The sequence below is a fragment of the Bombus impatiens genome, unplaced genomic scaffold (assembly GCF_000188095.3).
Source record: "Bombus impatiens unplaced genomic scaffold, BIMP_2.2 scf_0396, whole genome shotgun sequence".
Taxonomy (NCBI): domain Eukaryota; kingdom Metazoa; phylum Arthropoda; class Insecta; order Hymenoptera; family Apidae; genus Bombus; species Bombus impatiens.
This window is the reverse complement of record NT_176815.1, coordinates 1,318,158-1,339,577: the sequence shown is the minus strand read 5'-3', so window position 1 is coordinate 1,339,577 and position 21,420 is coordinate 1,318,158. Positions and strand designations below refer to the sequence as shown.

At 39.6% G+C, this 21,420-nt stretch overlaps 1 protein-coding gene across 5 annotated transcripts in view; it reads right to left on the bottom strand.

Moving 5' to 3' along the window:
* The window catches only part of LOC100742633 (telomerase-binding protein EST1A), a 144,688-nt gene that overhangs the window by 2,821 nt on the left and 120,447 nt on the right, over window positions 1–21,420 (bottom strand). For all 5 annotated transcript variants that reach the window (XM_012386563.3, XM_024368173.2, XM_012386562.3 and 2 more), the window contains one exon: window positions 8,217–8,379. In XM_012386563.3, the coding sequence (XP_012241986.1) occupies window positions 8,217–8,379 (163 nt within the window). The remainder of the gene's footprint in view (window positions 1–8,216; window positions 8,380–21,420) is intronic.

The window sequence follows — 21,420 nt, the reverse complement described above, 5'->3', positions numbered from 1 at the left end:
TGATACAAAGCCCGCACCTAGCGAGACTCCCTCTACGTCTAAGGCAGGGACTACCGGGCATAGCCTTACTGACGAGTCCGCCGGTAGTCCCGGGACGAAACGCACAACTCTCTTTTCATCCGCCACATTGCTCAATATATGTACAAACATTTTGGTAATTCACTGTATATAAAAATAATAAAACTATATCATCAGAAAAAATTTGTTGGTATCGACATCTGTATAAATAACAATAAAAAAAAATAGCGATTTAAATATTCCATTGAACCTCTCTCGTCCAACAAACAAAATATTTTTGAGTTTTTGTATAGTTAGAGAAATAATAACATTTGTATAAAGAAACGAAGAAAACAGAGAACAGTTATAAGATTAATTTCCTTAATCTTAAAGCAATATTTTCTTTATTATGTTCAATTGTTTCTATAAGTTTCTCTGTCTTTAGGGGGGAGCATGCAAGATACATAAAATCGAGAAAGGGAGGACGGAATAACAGAGGGATGAATCTATTCGTGGGAAGTGGGAAAAGTTTTTTCATCGACGCTGTTGCCCAGGGAAAACAAGCGTCAACGCAGAATTTCAACGAAGGAACCTTAATAGTGTTTACTCGGACTTCGCTTGCCTAACCCCCGCTGCGTGAAAACGCCCCTAACGAACTTCCTGTCGAGTCATGCGAGGGTAACTTGGCTGTTGAATGACGCGGGTATGTGTGAGACTGCTGAAGAAATAACGATTCATTCTGCTAAATAATAGTTCTGAATGGTTGATTGTATCGCGAAATAAATAAGTAAAGAAGTGAGATAAAATAAATTTTAGGAAGAGGTAGGTAACAACGAATCTACATTCATAATAATATTATACAGAACGTCACTGAATTACAGATGAAAGACATTTAAAATCATAGAAACTAACGATATTAGCTTCTCTTTTTGAAGAAAGTCCCACCGCGCGCAACTGTGACAAAGGTAGCAAAAAGAAAAAGAAAATGGAAGTGAAAGCAAGAAAAATTCATTAAAAAATTAAAGAGTGGCGAAGACTTAGTGACTTATCTGCTACACTAACAAATGTTCTATCTGCATCTAAACTAAGATTATCTAACTTAATACATAATATATGAGACATTACAAACTATTAAAATCATCTAATAAACAATTAGATCGAAGACTATCTCTAGATTTCTACAAAGAAATTTCAGAACTTTCCAACTTTGCTTAGAAAATAAAAAAGAACACGGAGAACTTGAAATATTTCAATATATCTCGAAAAATGAAGAAATGATGGATAAAATACTTTACCTAAGTAAGATAGAAAACAGATATCACCGTGCCGCTCGTATTACTAACCAGATTTATTGAATAGTAGGGATGGACAATGAAATATTTTTTTACTTTTTTTACTCAGAAAATTTTATTTAACAATTTAAAAATTTTAGAGTTCTTTAAGAGTGTCTTTTTTAACAATGCATCGATATAATGGCAAAGATTAAAAGATGTAGGAAATGTTAATATAGTCAAGAGTATGCATACCTCATGAATTGGCAATATCCAATTAATCAGGGATGGATATACGTAGGCAAAAATATTTACTTAGATTCATCCCCTTTTCAGTTGTACCACTAGTAGGAAACATCGTGTATAAATATTGAGAGAATCTCTCGATTTCTTACGAAGTAAAGACGCAAAGGTCATAAGAACAGAATGATCTCGTCGCAAATTATTGATAAACTCGCGAAAAAGCAATTTGGATCTCTCAAATAGGAGAAAGGAATTAGTTTCTCGCAGCACGATGCAAAAAAGAAGACTCAATAAGTAAAGAATCAAATATTTCTGTAAAAAAAAATGTCGTGATACGGTTCTGGGTTATTTTTACGACGATTTTCCTACTAATCTTTTTACCTGTCTTTCCGTCAAAAAGAAAGATACGAATATATTAAGAATCGGTATTTATTATTTAATTATTATTTTTTCACTCAGTTTATTTTCAAGTTTATTTTGGAATAATTTATATATTATACATGTCGGGGTAGCGTTGTGAATAGGGTTGTGGGTGTTTGATGAATCTTCATTGGAATTAGCCATCGTTATGGTATAACAAGGTACGGTTTATTAACACAAATATGGATACCACAGACTTGACAATCAACCACGGCGATTAGGCACTCGCAACACTAGTGACAATGGCCTTAGGTTTGATAACAAATCCGCGGTCAACGGGATGATAGATGTACGTGCTCACAAAATCTAAGTCTGATTCTTCGTTAATAAAACGCGTAATATTCACTGATCGTACGGCGTTCCTCTTTCCGTCGATGAGATCGCAAGAGAGAGAGTGACTTTCCGTCCCGATGATGCCACAGAGGAAAACTATATAGGGTGTGTCTAAGGACACGGGATCCTCGGATTCGTCGAGGAAAGCCTTCGTTCGGAAGGTAAGGGAAATTGGCGTTGCTGCTAGTTGGTCAATCTCCATATCGGTGGTTAGAAAAAGATGCTAGCCGCCCTCAAAGGGAAGTTGCTGGCGGGAACCGCCATTCGTGAGAAAGTAAGTTTCCCCTATCTTCCCGTGGTTGGGACAAAGACTGTTTGTTTGTTTGTAGGACTTTAGTTAACTAAATCTTAAGATTTATAACGGGCCCTCAGGCTAGCTGAACATGTACTGCGGAGACGCATCGACATCTAGCAATCATCTTACTCGAAGAATAGGGTCTGCGTGTGGTGAGCTACGAGACAGAGACCGTTGGGATGTTTACTGTCGAGTGTTACAACTATTTCCTTTTTAAGGGAAGCTAAACTATTACTCCATATCTTTGTTAGACAAAACGTTCATCCCTTGACCGCGACTACGTTTGACCACTGATTGTCGCCTCGAGCCCAAGCTCATTATCACAAATCTCGAACAATTACAATCGGACTGGATGACTACAATTGTTTAATTACAGCTATCGTAGACTCTAGATTACAATATTACGGGATTTTCCCAAAATTCCAAAGGCTCCGGTGTTCTTTCGTCTCCGATATATAATACAATGTAATTTAACGATCTTCCGATTTTTATACTCTATTTGTCTCTTAATTTTTCCAAATGAGTGGAGACTTGTATAACCAGTTTTGGACACCATCGTAAACACCCCAACGTATCATTGGGATCGGGGAAAATCAGCCCCAAAATAGCATTAAGTCCTGCATCGCTGAATTTCCCGACATCACAATATTCAACAAGATTCCTGTTTGCCGAGACATAACTGAGATAATTGGACTATTGGGTAGTGGATCCCAAGGTCCAAACATCTCGTCCCGATTTTGCTGAAGTGTTGCTTCGATCAGCCGCGAGGTAACACAACATTCGTATGCATTATGACTTTCAACAATTACCATATCAAAACTGTCTGGAGGTATAGACGTGTCTTGCCTGCGATACCTGATATTTAGGGATGCCACCTTCGGGTACGTTAACACAAATCAGGTCATCGTTGGGCAAAATCAAGTCAGCAATCAACTCATAATACATTGCAACTGGTTTTGGGATTATCATGTCCATAGGAATCAGATTGAGCGGAGATTTCTTTGTTATGACCTTATCCACGATGAAGGCACGACCAAGTAACACAGCATTCAATATGCTATTGTACAGGTGCTGAAATACGTCTTTGATAGAAGGGACCAAAAACGCAAGATCATTGTATACGCATTTCAACAATAGAGGAAAATGTCGAAAAATCCAAATTATGGCTAGACATACACGGAGAAAAGGAATTGGAATAATAAGGTCCTTTGCTCCATAAACGTTCAACCTCGTGATCCTTATCCTTCGCGATCTTAGGTATCTTCTGCTGTGCCAGAATTTGTTGTATCAGAATTTTGTCAAAAATTCTGCTTTGTTCAACTCCGCTTATTCCGAGTAATTTTACGAGATCAGATTACCGTTCTGCTTTCTCGACCTGTTTCGACAAAATATGAAAGCAATGAAAGAAAGAAACGTCTTCGTAAATTCTGCAACGCAACAATGTTTCGATACACTGTAAAACAATTTAACGAAAAGCAATCGATTGTTACTAGATAACTAGAAACGATGGAGCCGACGACACAGGAGGACCTATACATATTTCTATACATTTCCATCAAAATAGCATTTAATGACAAACAGGTTTATTTGCCTAATAAAGTTGGAAATGTTTACTTGATTAATAAAAGATGGAAACCTGCAGCGCCTGCGCTAATAACTGACTATAAAAGATAATTTTTACGAAAATAAGTTAATCTGTAATTCTCGCGAGAAGTACGACCACATTGCAACTTCAAGAATGAAGATAGATACAAAATAAATCATATAAAATAAATCCATTAATTTGGTCAAATTTTTTCCCCAATCATTTTGTATTATTAAATTTAATTCTTCTAACGTCGTAGCTGTGAATTTCAAGAATTTCCTGAACATCTTTTTCATCATTAATCTCTTCTTCCAGAAGATTGAAGTATTTGTAACATTATAATAAACTAATTTTCTTTTCTGTCCTTTCTCAATTATGCAAATTTTTCTCTCATTGCCAATTAACAATTAACGACTTTTATTCTATCTCCAATTAATCAATTCATCTCTTCAGCAATGTAAGGGTTGATCGCTGCTAACCATGAAAAAGAGAAAATAGGAAAGCTGATGGTATCGATTGACATTGCTGGTTACTTTCGTTGAGACGAATTGTCATGAAGAATCGGGCTCGATGAACGGCGTTTAAGGGCGCTAATGTTGCGCGAGGAATCTTGAACGAAAAAGAAGGCTATATTCTATATTTCAGTAGCACGTGTTCTGTTTCAATAAAATTATTTTCTGATAACGATGTTCAGATCATTTGTCACTCTCACGACCCTATTTATAGCACAAATAGAGCAATAGGAAGGACAAAGATCGAAAAAGCATTCTCCATCGGTCGGCGACCACGAGCCATCGCCCACGTACGGATCGTGGCTGAACAACGTGGCCGTGTCGCGTCGGGCCAATCGCCGACTGTTTCAGCCAGTATACACATGCATTCATGTATGAGCCGTGAGAACCTAACTGTGAACGCAGTCCGTTGTTGGGGCCAGACGGATCGTGGCTGTCCGCGATGCGCGACAGGGTCAAAGGGCAGCGCCAGTCGATTTTGCATGAACGCGCACTTTCGTTTTTCCGTGCCACCCGGGTGGCAAAAGAAGACCAAAGAGAGAAACTAGCAAGAGAACTGTCGCCTTTGAAGGCGAGCACGAGAATGATTAAAATATTCATTCGGACACCATCGACTTATTTCTTTCTTCCGATCCGCCTCTCGGAGGAATCGGAGGAATTCTCGGTTGCAGGAGAAGCTCCTAAAGAACATCTTTAAACAAATTCTTTCGGCAAAATCTTTCAACGAGATTTCTGCAATGCATCTCTAGAACGTTCTTTCAGCAATAATTTCTGAAAGAAGATTTCTGAAGAATTTTTTTAGATGACGCCCCTTCTGACAGAGACTGTTCGGAGAAGCATCCCCAAGAATTTTTTAATGTAAGTATGGATGTTGATACGCGGAGTGTTTTATTGGAAATTGGATGATATTATCAAGTGAATGAGAAGAATTTCTTTGATTTTGTGGACCTCTTGATGTGATTCTGAGATCGTAACGACACTAGTAAATTACTCCACTTACGATACTTTCCCCATTCCGATGCGGCCTCAACATCACGAATGGAGTTTCAACAACCAATGATCCCCCTCCCGCCAAGACGAGTCGAAGAAACATTTTCTTCCACAAGCCCAAATAAATTAACCCACTGTCGGAGTAGACTAGAACGACAGGAAGGAAGCAAACTTTCATCCATATTCATGAAAAATCAGGGGAAAAGAGTGAACGAGGGTCGAACTGTACCTTCCGGATTACTCGAATAAACTGTTGTCTGCGACGTTCGGCCGCCAAAAAATTTCGGAGAATCTACAAGCAAACGTGTCTTTTTGTCACGACCCGTTGCCTCTATGTGCTTCCTTCTCTTCTGGTCCGGTCCACCCCCTTGGAACAAGCGGAACCCCTTCAAATCCAATAATCTACTGGCGTATACACAGAAGACGAGGGCCGAAAATACCGAAACGTGGTTTCAACGGCAAATACGACCCATTCGAAACATTTTCAATTGGAGATTCAACGACATTCACTTGCTACGATATAAGTGTAAAATTCGATATGGATTCGCAACAATTTCCTCGATTCATCGGCGGATCGGTTAAATTACAAATGCAACGAAACAGATAATGAAAACGCTTGTACCTGTGAATGTATCTTGAAACTTGTATTACACAGTTCGTGACAATCTATGGGGTGGATAATAAGATAAAATATTGACTAAAGTGTTAAAAATTGTCAACAAAGATTTAAGTCTATGATACCCACCATTCATATGGGATGAATATTTCGATAATAATTTGAAATTCATTAAAAATATAATAGAGAATATTAAACCAAATTTTATAAAACATTCCTTAGATAGGATTTAGTAATGGACATTAACGCTACTACTGGCGAAACACAGAATAGTTCGTGATAATGACTGCGCGATGTCTCGAAATTGATTCGCCTGAATTATCGAGCCAATTATCACTAATTTGTGATCGTGTAACAGTGATTGGTGAGCCTTCCATTTTAGATAATCTTGAAATCTCCTGAGTATATTTTATCTCAGAAAAACGACCCACTATTGCTACTGTTTCACAGAGATTAGTATAATAATCGATTGAGGTGATTTGAACGTAAAGGTGTGGAATTACAATATAATTACTTTGACATATTGCATGAACAACCTCTGGCGATCTCTTCAATATCGATAATATAAAAATCTGTTGAAAATTTTGAGGAAGATATATTTCAGAAATTGACACGATTTAATATGACGTTTGCTTATATTAGAAATTGAATAATAGTAAAGAGACTGATTACTCTTGTTATCTTCGCTTGAAGATTCAATTTTCGTTATGTTAGCCTTATGTAGAAAAATGTTCTACTCTTTCTTTTGACAGGAAGAAGTTACGACAGTCAGCAGGTAAAACAAAGCAGAACATATTAAAATTACTCTCATGACATAAAAACTGAACTAACATTTATCTCTCTCAAATATTTGTACACTTATTTATGTTAATCAGATTTCAACAATTGAAGTGATTGCGAAGAACACGAATACTTCTTTACATTTTGGGGACCGTCTGCTCTGACAAGCATATAGCCTAAATTCCCGCGTGTTTTTTTGGAGCGAAAAAGAATTTTCCAGGCAATCAATATTATATCTAATATATTGATAACGGTTTCGTATTGTTTCGTGTGAACATGTAATAAAAAAACACTTTCATTCGTAGCATCTGTTGCTTTTTTACTGTTTTACTGTTTTACTGTTTTATTTGACAACAGTTAAAATTTTTATAGGATACCGCATGATGCATAAAAGATGCGAATTCGCATCTCCGGTCCCCAGAGTGTTAAGACGCGCGTAAAAGGAATCAGAGAAAAAATACGGTAGGAATTACCGTAGTTCGAATATAAATAGAAAATATAATCTTACAATATCATAAATTATGTGTCAAGAATTTTCATTCCAGGATATCTTCCAAATCTTCATCGACGAAAAAAGAAAATTGCATGAGACAAAAAAAAAAAATGTAAAAAGAGTGCAGTAAAAAGATAAGAAACACGTCGGGATTACGATATTCGATCCGATCGATTCGCATCGGGCCGCCTTTTATTTTCGATCCGCGAACACAGACCTTGGGACACGCGTGCTCGGGCACGAGTCACGACCTCTCGCTCGTTATTTATCGACGATTATTTCATACGTTCTACTTTTTCTTCCTTTCGCGACTTATTTCGCATGGTATTACACACCTCCACTTCGTATATGATAATCGTCGATTGTCCTCAAAAAAAAAAAAAAAAAATTCGCCCATCGCGAAAACCGAAATCAACCGGTTCAGAGATTTTCTTGAAGGAGAAGTATTTCGTCTCTTTCTCGTAGCTCAAATTACGTAAATTATGTTTTATATTCGATATTAGCGACACCAATTATTGACATGAATATTAAAAATGGTAAAAGTTACGGTGGATATTAAATTTTACAGTCTTAAGAAATTCTGAAAGATTGATAATACCAGAAGTAGGAAAATTTACTAAGCACAAATTGTACTTGGCATACTTGGTCTAAAAAGCAATTAAGAGCAGTCTACACACTTACCTACAAGTGGCACCATAAGCGTGTAAATCGGTTGAGCGCCAGCAATTGCTTTCGCGATATTTTGTAATTGCGGTAGATAGTCGATAAAGCAGTTAGTATCTGGCACCAATTGTCTAGGTCTCACTTCGATTTCCACCGAAACTGAAGACTTTTGCAAGATTTGCTAAAACATAAAAATTCAATGCATGAGTCTTTTTTCTATGCCATATTTGTTGTACTTACCTTTCGTAAAGATTTCAAATGCATCCAAAATGCTTTAAACCAATGTTACACCGATTGTAAGAAAAATAGGATGAAATATTTTAACGAAACAGGTTATTATACGCTACACTTAAATTAAATATGATTATAATATTGACTAGACTGTTTAGTATTCAATACGAAAAGATGACTTTAAGTTACTTTCACGGCAGTGGTGGTACGATTCCTAGCGCAAATGATTTCCGTAGAAGAAAGAATAAAATAATATAATAAACACATCTCTTCGAACAAATTGAAATTATTGAAGGGAAAAGGAAGAAACGCGAGAAACTAAAAAATGAGACATCTGATCTCCTTCTTCTCTCAGTTCGATCCATACGAATCTTGTACTATTTGTTTAAGGATCGAGAAGGAGGCAGGATGTAATGGAAGACGCATTGACCATCGATTGAATCCCACGCATGTCCTCATTGTCAGTGAAACCATCGCGTAGAATAATATTGAGCCAGAGGCATAACGCGAATGCCAAGTAGCCATTGTTATACCGAGGGAAACGAAGATAATGGCCCTCTAATGTTGCCCTTGCTTCGTGAAATGATATAGATATAGCACTTTTCATGATACTTCCAGTAATTAGAACGTCTTTTTGAGATTATTCTTCATCAACTCTTAAACGATTTTCTCACACTTCTCTAGTGTCGACTACCTGATGATTAGCGCGCGACTTTCAGACTAATAACTGTTTCCATTTCTAACCACGTATATATAGCTTTCTATGGCGTTCTTCTTTACACTTACGGTTGCGACTGACGGTTGCAGGATAAGGATAAATTAATAAGGAAAGAATTCTTGGAAAGTAAACAGATCGAAAAAATATGAATCCGATTATTTGATAACATAGATTAGTGATAATATAGATTATACTCCGTTCATAGAATTGGATCAGTAGAAATGAGTAGAAATAAATTTGATCACTAGTGTTGTTATACTTCTTTATTGATGCTCTAACGAATGATATCTTTTTTATGGGGATCTATCACCCTGGATATAATAGAATGTAGCCAATGTACCTTTCTAAAGTAATGAAAACAAATTTTCCTTATCGATAACTGTTGGTAATGATTAAAAAATATTTTCATTCCTTATAATAGTTATTCAAACCGGACCGCTTGAAAGTTAATACTTTTTAGTTGTGATGGGCAGAAGTGCCTTGGCTTCCAAGAATGCCTCCCGAAGAGGGAAATATTCCTGCACGTACGATCTCCACGTGCAAATTGCACGTGATGATGTACACGCGCATTTGTTTAGAACAAAGGATGACGTCACGCGCCCAGAGACAAAGCCACGTGTACCTACACCAACTCAAGAAATACAATTCCAAATCAGGCAAAAATCGAGGATCTAACAGTCGAACGGTCACAGACCTGTCATTTGGAACAAACGATACAAGAATTGTTATAGAACATTTTACTTGACTATTTTCAGTTATAAAATTAATGCATTCCTATGAACTGTTACTCCAGCGTTTTGTCGATCGTAAAAATCGAAAATATTCACTGCGGCAAGGAATGGCGTCTGCATGACGATGCATAATGAACGAATGTCGTTGAAAATCGTCTCGCGGCGGTGATATTACGAATTCGTAGGTATTTCGAATGGCAGTGAATTCCGGAATGTTAGCTTTCCACGAGCTCGCAACGAACGCACAATACATGATAATTAAGCGCGGAACTGAACGTCTTATCGAAACGTAAGAGATGAGTCGTTCGTTTCGCGTGACACAATCGCAATATCAAATGCCAAAATGTTATAAAGGGTAAAACTTATATCGAACATGTTGCTTGCATATTTGTACGCGTAAACGCTATATGCTGTTTATTTATCTCGAGAAAACTGAACCAAGAATAATAAATTCTTTTTATATGAATCGTGCGCAAAATAAAGATTACCATCGCCAATATTTCTGTACGTCATTGTATATCTATCATGTAAATTTTCTTTTAGAGTAAAATATTTCATGAATTGGAAAAATCAACATAGCAGCCAATTGTTCGTATCCCTGTTATCATATCATTTTCGTACGATATATACCAATATTTGATGTTTTATCTTGTTCGAAATCTAACATCTATGATATTTATATAAATTAACCACGTAAGAATATCTTTAAAAAGAATGAAGATATTCTTGAATACAAAGTTCGCACTTGATAATTTTATAAATTCACGGCACGTTTCAACGATTCATATGAAATGGGAAAGATCGTGCCAGCATAACTGGAGTTCCATGTGCAAAGATTTAACCAAGCGGAATTTCCTGGCCAAATTCCATTTTTCAACTTTTAAATAGTCGATAAATATATACCATGAGAGTGCCGCTTCCCAGAACATTGTGATACGCGGCGCGAATTGCGTGCGTTTTGCCTTTGTTCCTTGGCGTTCGTGATAGCACGCGACGAAAGTCGAAGCGGAGTACCGGTCGCGCTTTTACTCCCGTTTAAAGCATTCGCGAATTCCTAAACGATCGAGCACGTACCGTTGTGCCCGTCGCCTCCGTCCGCGTCTTCGTCACTTTTCCTTCGTTCCGATCGTCCCCGTACCCCACGCCGTCCCTCGAGCACGAGTGGCGCGTGAGAACCCGCCTTGAATCACGCACCGCGGCTCCAACACCCACGCATATTAAGCGCGCCTCTAGCCACATTGTAAATGTTCCACGTCCACGTTGACGCGGAAACCTACTCGCGTCACGTTAAGGACAGGTTCACGGTTCAAGAGAAAGAGAGAGAAAGAGAGAGAGAGAGAAGCGTAGAACACCAGACACTGGCCGATCGCGCCAATTTTACCGGACAACCTGTATGGCGAGGCGTTCTGAGAAGTTGGGCGAGTTCGTGCGGTTAGGTGCGGTGGATCGTAACTGGGATCGACGATTGACTGATAAAATGAAGTATCTCGAGAGTGGAATCAGGTACTCGTTGATCGACTAATTGATTTGATCTCTCTTTGGAAATGTTGGCTCTCGGATTTTCTTCTTTTTAGTAGAGCTTGCTCAGAAATTTAAAGTACCTGATTAGTTGGCTCCTATTGTTTGTGGAAACAAAACGGTCATGAAATTAGTTCATATGATGAAGGTTTCATTGTATCGAATTAATTAGGAAGAAACGCTAAAATGCTTTGCTGATAGTGCGAAGGATTAAAATTACCGATTACGCAACCCCGACAACATTACTCTTCTTTTCTTCAATGTTACACACACGACACCTGCTGGTCTCGAATTAGCATAAGCGCGATGGGAACGCGTTCATGGCGTATTCCCGCGCCCGTAAGAAATTTCATTCAACTACCACGGGATGAGAATCAATTAACGGTATCACATTCCAGCGAAACGACACTACACCTACCATAAACGATAAGGTGTACCATAATTAAAAACATAGCCGATCTGTTTGGTGGAATTGGTAACTAGGTCAGAAGGCGTATGGATCCCGATGGACTTCCGATTGAGTAGTGAATAAATGAAGTGCCGAGCAGCGATTACGTTCGAACACGATTACTCGCAATAGTTGCCAGGACTCACCGTACATTCCCGGCTATCTCGTAATTATAAATTGCAGACCGGAAATGGCACAACCACTCTACCGGTTGGATGGAAGAAAAATCGTTCGAATTTATAGTGCATAGGATTATACACGATCGTCTGAATCGAACGTGTATACTAGCCGAATAAAAAGTATGTTTCGTCGAACGGAATCGTTATTATAAAGCTCGCTATTATAAAAATATGTAGCTCCAAGTAATGTAGAAATCAATATTCATTATTTTTCCGAATTTTGAATCAAATATTTTTTCAGGTTGCTGAACTCTTAAATTTCATTTATGGTGTATTGCCAATGATTGTAACAAAATTGTAAAATTCAGCGCATCTTTGACCTCTTTTAAACCCTTGCTATGGTAAGGTTATATTTTTTATTTCGTATTGCGAGTGTATTTCGTTGCACATTTTTTGGAGAATTATCGAAAGATACGAACGTTAAAGAATATATGTAATCCAGATACTAATAACATTAAATTTAAAGAATCTTTACTAATTTTATTGCACACTTGCTTATCGTAAATCGTTGTCGTCATTATCATCCTCTCTTTCCCACAACTCCGCTCTATTACATCTCTATATAAACAACCCAAAGCTTCATCCAATATATACCATCTTCTTACGTAATCAACCATATATACTCAAGTGTATAATCAAACGTGTGCAACAAGCAATAGTAACACCATCCCCGTAACATCCATTACCGAGCCACATAAATTCGCCTGACTAAGCTTCAGATCGCGTCATCCGTTGCATTATCGTCTGGAATTCCTCCGATCAGCTCGTGTACGCGTCATGTTCCGTGCGCTAACTCGTGCGAGTAAGATCGTATCTGTACGTCCTCCGCAGTCTCTCTTATCTGAAACGCCTTAACCTCTCAGAGATAGCGCGCGCAAGAACGCGAGCGGATGAGCTACACCTGCGCGTGCGCGCGTGGACATCCTCCGCGCGCGATCAGCGAACGGACGAACATTGAAAAGAGTGGAGAGTCTACCCGTGCTCCTTTCTCGAGGAAGCGTGTAAATAACCGAGACGCGAACATGCGATCAGCTTTGCGTGATTCGATGGGACACGGTAATTGGGATGACGAGCCTCGTGCAACTGCGATCATGGAACGAGATGCGACGGCAGCTCGTTCACGGCCGCAACGAGATTCGGACTTGATTAATTGTGGCGCATTCTCTGAAGTTTTCAAGTATAGAAACTATTTTATTTTATCTTATTTCATTTTATGTCATTTTATTTTATTTTTTATTACCTTTACTTGTACTTTCTATATCTTGTAATTTCTACGTACGCCATTAGAGTAGTTTCGAATCGTAGATACCAATACAATTACCACATTTACGTCTCGTTAGTATTCATTTGAAAATTTATACAACACACACAGATATAAAAGTTTCCCGTAGTTTCAAGTAGACTTTCGTGTGCCAATGTACCTATCATAACATTCTACTTCATTTCTACCATCACATCAATCAACTTACTCGATTCTCCAAAAAGCCATTCATACGTCATCCCAAATCCCATGCAGTGCACGGAATAACGATAAACCTTCCTGAAAATAGCAAACGGCGAGAACATAAAAGAGAAAGAAAGGAAGGAAGCAAACCACCGACGAAGAACTAACAAGTATTAAAAAAAGCACCTCTCGTAAGTCCGTCTAGACTTTATTGGCCGCTCCACCCGGCCGTGGAATTAGCAGGCAGAGTTACACGCGCGATATATTAAGGGTAATCGCATTCATAAATGCAACAGTTGCGGCTACAACGATCGGACCGCGTGTAATGGCGCTCGCAAATCAGATCTTCATGCGCACCCACCTCTCGATCGTCTCTTCTCCCCGCAGTCGTAAAGTACGCCCACGCTGAAATCGGCTCTCGACGACAAATACCGGAACACCTGGAGGGGCCAGCTGATGGCTGACGCCACCTCCGCGAGGACCTGTTACACGCCGAACAAGTATCCCGCCGTGTCAAAGTGTAATCCCCCGGGGCCGTACGTTTGCAAAGCGGCCTCGCGGAAAGCTCGAACCGTGTACGCTTCCCAGCGACCCGTAATTTATACACTGACATCTCTGCTGGCTTGAACTTTTCGAATATCGAGAACGACAAGCGGAAGACGAGCGTGAAATGTTTAAGGGCGACTACATACGGGTCGACTAGATCGGTCGACTAGATCGGTCGACTAGATCGGTCGACTAGATCGGTCGACTAGATCGGTCGACTAGATCGGTCGACTAAACTTGGTCGAGTCGGTTAGTCGATCACCTACAAAGTTAGTCGATTAAATTTTTGCTTCCACACAGAGCAACTTACTAAAATTTCTTACCGATCAATCGCTTAATCCAACCGCTTGTACTCAGCCTAAAGACAGCTGTGCACTTTACACGATTTTCGTGCAATTACGCTACAAATTGTGTATCTACATAGAATAGTTTCAAGAATTTTTACTATGAGATACGCGGTATAAAACTTGCCGAGAGCTTACTGTCACTATCCAACGGAGCTCTCAAAACCGTATTCATTTGACATTTGAGAAATACCTTTTGTAGTTTCTATTTGGAGCTCGCGCCATCGCAATGATATAACAGTATAAAGTATAATACAGACAAGTTTGAAAAAATATTAGATGATCATTACTTTTTAATGTGATATATAATTCAATAACGTGATTTTATATTTCAATATGTCTCACTTGTGTTCGAAAAATTATAACAGTCGATTAATTTTTCTGAAACGTACCATGGAACGTATCGCGTCATTAGTTCCATGTGGGCTGAATCAATAAGACCTGCATTCCTTCCGCTAGCCAACGTTCCAACATCGAACGGTACGTCTGATAAACGTACTTAGAGGCATAAAGAAGGATCGCAGAGAGAAGGCGCGGATAAGCAGACACCGTTGACGTTTCCACGGCAGGAAGAAGGCAGACCAAGAGCAACAGAGACTCGTAAGACGGAAAGGAGAGATACCAAGTCACGGGGAAAAGCTTGGAAATTAATGGAGGTTCATTGAGGTAGTCCCCGCAAAGAGCGACTAGTTCTACGTACCCTCGACACGAATCCATTCTTCCTGTACAACCTGAAGACACTCAGTCTCCGGCCGTCCTGAGAGTGCTTCGGTGCAACGACGCAAACATTGACATTGTCACGAGCCATACCACACTCTCTCTCTATCCCTCTACTTCTCTCCCTCTCCCTTTCTCTCGCTCTCTCTTTTCTCCGTTCCTTTCACCCCGTTCGTGAACCAGGGATTTCTCCTCGTCACGCTCAATCTTCCTCCCTTCGCGGCTTGGAATCGCGCGATAGCACCCGGCGGGAAGCATCCGCAGTCTCAAGTGCATCCCGACTCGAACAACGTACCACGCGCAACACAAAGGAGTGTTTGCACTGTCGATGACTGAACTAATAGAAACGACGCGGTACGATCCTTCTCGCGTGTACCCTCTTCTCGCCACGGCTGGCCACCAAAGCCAGGAATGTTCGCCAGGTGTCGACGAGTGGGATAGATTTTCCACGCTAGGAACCGTGCATTCCGTAAATGCTTTTCCCCATCCAGAAACACGAATTCTTCCAGGCGAACGTTTCTTTCTAAGTTCTTATTTTATACAGTTTGGTGGAAGCTCGAGTGTGGATGGTTTCAAATCGACTCTTTATTGGGATGATAAGAATAAATGAATCAAAAGATCGTAGTAGAAATCAGAATTCGACGTATGAGATTTATAGCCTCTGAACAAGAATTTAAAAATGACACTGATAATCAAATAAAGTATATCTTTCTACCATTTGATAAATCAAGTAATAAACTCTCAACACATTTTCTACATATTTCTATATTAACTTTTCGTCTTAAACCATTTGTAAATTGTTTGTTCTATTCTATTTTATTGCAAAAATTAACATTGGCTTATATCATTCTAATTCTCAGTCAGTCAATTGTAAACGTTTAAAATTTACCTGATGCTTTCTTAAACGATTCGTTTACCCTGAACCCTACGTTTCATCCTGAATCCCGTGTAGAAAGCGTTCGCGCCACCCTCGACATGTATACAAAGGGCGAAGTGAGTGGTCGATACAACATGGCGACACGCCTGCCCCTGAGATAGCGGAATATTGACCTAGGAGAGGAGTTTTCGCCGAATTGGAAAGGAAATCACGCCTTCGACTGTGACACGTCGGGAAAAAGTAAATCGTCACCTATGTACACAGGCGACTAGATGGCGAGATGAGTGAAGGGTGCTTCAACAGTCTGAGGAAAAATCTATCGAGAAGAAAAGGTTGCTTGTCGAACGCATCACAGCCAGCCGGCTCTCCTTCCAAGAAAGGTTATACTTCTGATTCGAAGAGATGAGCTCTCTTTAACTCGAAACGAGAGAGACAGAAAAATCAGGAGGTCTGATGGAAAACCGTTTCAGAGAAATTCTATGGCCGTTAACGAAAGTGTCTGTCAGGAATGTTAGTTGAGTTTAAATGATGGATACGTTGAGATCAGAATCAAATCTTAATGCTAATGGAAAGATGAATAATGTAGAAATGGACGAAGAATATTTTCGTGCACGGTTTTAGTTTGGTTCGAAGTTACTGAAACTTTTTCGTATATCTCAAGATATTTTTATAGAGTTTCCTAAATTGTTGTATATATTATTGCATTTTTTTCGTGTATATATACATATTTGTCTTTTTTATGTGAACGATGGAATGTATAAAATTTAAAGTTATTTCTTATATAGAATATACTATTAATAATTCTTAGTTTTTATATTTATGTTTAATTGTTATCATTTATATTAATCCATTGTGAAAGCAATATTAATATTAATAAATATTTAAATGTATATTTTCTTGAGATGGTCTTCCATTGTTCAAATTTCTATTGTTACTTATATTTCTGTGATACGTCACAATAAATTGTATAATATAGGTACTTAAACATATCAATAAAAACTATCATGAACTTATTGTAACGAAGAAGTGAAAAAATGTATCTTTATCAAGCAATGATCTTAAAACAGTATTTGTTTTACGAGTTGAAAGTACACAAAGCCAATTTCGTTCCTGTGATTCTATTATCTCGTCTGATGAATCCAGAATTCTTCAATTCCCTCGGTGCTTCCATGTCGAGCTTTTAAATCGATTGCACTCGCAGAATAAGAATCACTGAACCGAATACGCATGAAACGTGTATCGTTCAAAATGTCGTGGAACTCAATCTAAAATCCACGGGAGCAATTACATCCGCTGGCAAGACGAATAAAAGACTGGTTTAAATTTGAGAAAATATTATACACTTAGAGATTACTGTTTAGAAAAAATACTTGTGAATATATCTTGGTAACTATAGCCAAGTAGGGGTTGTACGTACATATATGTGAAATTCTACGAAATAATAAAATTCGCGAAGAGTGCCTTTCTACATAATACCTAACTTTTCCACTTTTACGCGTATCCATCGTAACCATAGTTCAAGAGAACCACGCACGAAAAAATTCCAAGAATGAGACAGCCTCCTCCCATTCCCATTCCTCACGTTTCGACACAAAAGAGGAACGCACTCTATAACCCATCTGTCAGAACGTTAGAGCGTAAAACATTGGGAAGAAAAGACCGTGCGGTCCGATCTAAGCCGCCGTATGCTCCATGAATCAAGCGTGCGGCCAGATTACTCTACGGGGGCGCGTTTCTCCGTACGAGGCCCCAGGGAAAACGAGTGTCTCTTAATGTCGTGGAAATTAAAGATTTCTCTCGTTCCGCAGAGGGGTGAGACCATTAGCCATGACTGCGTTGGGGAACAACCAGCACAATATCCTTCTGCTCAGAGGCCTACCCTTACGTCGGGGTTGACACGCCGGAAAACGTTATCTCGCTGGTGCAGATGACGCAAGGGTGAACACGAGGATGCGAGATCGCCTCCCACGGGATCGTCCGCCCCGTAATATTTCGACCATAAATGTTTGAATATCACCGTGTTGCCGTGCTTTTCCTTTTTGCGAAACGTGCGAGGGTGCCGGTGAGCCGAGGGTGAATGCGCGACGAATCGAGAGAACGCTCGGTTTCATAGGGTTCGCTGCGATGGGATTTTTTTTTTAAAGGCCCTATATGGACTCTGCGTTACGGAAAAGTGGACAGGACGAAACGCGCAGACTATCGGATAAAATTAACTGGAAGGATCAAGGATTATCTTTTTCCGCTTTTTGGAGATCCAAAGGTGTAACGAGCGACGGTGTTTTGGGGGGAAGGATGATCAACTCTTTTGTGAACCAGATGAACGGGGAACATTCTCGACTAATGTATTTCGAATAATACATAGCGGTTTTTTCCACGTGGAAATGGGAAATCGTTGCAACGCTGTAATAGGGATTTGGTTCTCTCTGAATGAAACGATATTTTTCCGGGTACTATGGTATGAGAAGTTAATCTCTAGCAATATTGTTGAAAATGAGAACAAGTTATTAAGTCTACAGGTATACGCCTTTTGAAAGTAGCATATAATCAGATGAAATTCTGCAGACCAACGGTGCAGTTATCAAAATAAGCAATATTTCAATATCTTCCATATTTTATAATAATTTCCAATATTTTAATATTATATCAGTACAGTCTAATAATAATCCTCAACGTATAATTCTCCATTTCTCACTGACAACCAGTCGAATAAATTAATAAATTCCGGTAGCTGTTATTTAATCGCGCGTAAAAACGATTATCTCAACCTGCCTTAATGAATTACACGCGTTATCTACGCTGCTCGTGATTCCACGAAGTCGATCGATCATTAAAAGACAAACTAGTTTGCGAATCGAAAGCTCGATTGCTCCTCTTTCGTTAAGTAATGCTTAAACGTGAAAATTGTCAACACCGTGCGATTCATTAATAGTTCATTAATAACTGGTTAATATTCGTTAGTAACGTTTCTATCCGTGGCTAATGAAAATGTCACCTATCTACTCGTATAAATTTCTACTCGGGATGCGATAACACCATGACATCTGCTACTTTCAAAGGAACAACAAGTCAAGGTAGCATGGGCGATGTTCTACCGACTGTTACATCGATAAAATTAACTCGTACAACCTAGCCGAAGACAGCAGGTTGCAGTCATGTTATCGAGCATTTGTATTACCAAGGACACCGATGGCTCTTTTAACAACCTAACCACCGCGACTCGCTTCTATTTCAAATCCTCCGCTCTTCCCACCCGTTAACTGGTCACAAGCACGACCGACTCCCACGCTCTGTTCACCCTCTCCCAGGATATTGGAACGCTCGAATCTACCGTATAAAGAACCCAATCCACGTGCAACCAACACCACGACGAATCGATTGTGATCGAGCGGATCGCGCGCGACAATTACGACACTATCTTTGTCGCAAGTGATAGCAATACCTCGCACGCTATCCTGGTGCGTGATCCTCGTTATTATTAGCGGTGCGAGCGATGCGGATCGCCAGTAGCCGGCGGCTGTCCGCGCGAAGTCGCGGTGTACCGATATATGTATACTTACAACCGATGCCCGGCGACGATGGATAATTTATTGCGCGTTCGGCGTTTCCGCGCGATCGTTTAGGCAGGCCCGGCCACCGCACCGGTCGGAATATAAATGGCGGCGTGCGGCCGATTCCCATGCAGAATGCATGCGCGCGTGCAACCCCGCTCCAGGCGGCCGTTGCTTCGCCGCTCGGCATAAATGAGATCGTTAATAAACGATACGCTTTATTGTGATTTACGCGCTCAACTGGTCGCTCGTACTCGCGCCAACGACGAAACACCCTTCTTCGCAAAAGTGGCTTGGTTGAGATACGTTTTCGCTGAATCGACAATCAGCGACTGTTTGTTAACGTCTAATAAATATTAATAAACCATACTTTCACGACATTATTTGCGAATGATTTTATCCTTTTCTGAAAGCAACCATTTCATACGAAGATCACGGGTGAAAAACATTATAAGCGATATTCCTTGTACTTTATAGGAGAGCAATTTTCATATTCACTGCGACGTTCAAATATATATCGAAATCATTTTTCTGTTTGATTCTGAGATTAAATATGTATTTCTGTTACCCTATTATTTGTTTCTTGCGGAACGTTGTGCTGCTGAGCATTGTGTTATAGAACGGTTGCGCTATCAAGCGACTAAATTCAATGCAAAATCCGCTGCATCATTTCATTCTCAGGCCATTTAAACACAAATTCTCCGTGTTTCGAGCGATATTACACGTGTTAAGAAAAAACGGAACGCATCCTTATCCAAACACTATTCATCGATTCCGACCAAATAAAACCAATGCTAAGCTTTTTCACGATAAACGGGGGAAAGGAGAAAGGAGGAAAACGGTCATTGTATACGATTTTCCCATTATTTCACCGTGTTTCAACCAAGTATTACGTGGCTAAAGCACGAATCGCAATTGTTACCATCGTTGAATGCCGCAGCGGCGCGAGCCATTTTAAACGAGATCGTAACACCCGGACCAGCCTTCGTGCAACCTGCATTTGAATAGAATGGCCATATAAATACGCGACAAATATATGCAATTAGAGTCGTTCAGCGAGTTGCTGTTCCAACTCCTACCGTTGTCCCCCTTTGCATCGCGTTCTTCCTGTACAAGTGGTTGACGAAGCGTGTCGCAGGGAATTTGCGAACAGATTCGACCACGAATGGGGTCGAAAGTTAGAGAAATTGGAATTGCATGGGTTTCTAATGCTATATTTGACCAGTTGGTGACGGCGGTGGTGTAATAATGGTCACGTTTGATAGGGAGAATTTACGGATGGACACATTCTACGTGCTGTTTAATTAATCTCTCGATGTTTGTTGTGCAAATATTTGTGGGTTTGAATATCTTAAAGGTGAAAGGTAGGAGGTGAATGGGTTACAGTATTATTCTTAGTTAAAATAGGTTATTTACCTGCAGGCATATTCCTTGTTTTAATTTATATTTAACAGAGCATTTGACCTCAGTTATTGGTAAAGAATTAACAGTAGAGAGATCTTTTATTATAACTTTATCAATATACCGAGAATAATTATAATATATGTCGGGTTTACATTAGAATTAGGGTTAGGGGCGTGAAACGAATCTTCGTTTGGATTACACGTGTCGTTATGCAATAGAGAAGATATCGACTAGTGCAAATACGATTATCATAGAACTAGACAAGTAACCGTGGTAATTAGATACTCGAGAAACTAATGACAATGATCTTAGGTTCAATAACGAATCCGCGGTCGACGGGATAATAGATGAACGTGCTCACAAAATCTAAGTCGGACGCGTAATATTCACTGGTAGTAAGGGGGTTACTCTTTTCGTCGATGAGATCCCGAGAGAGAATGACTTTCCCGTCCCGATGATGCCATAGAGGAAAACTATATGGGGTGTGTCTAAGGACACGAGATCATCGGATTCGTCT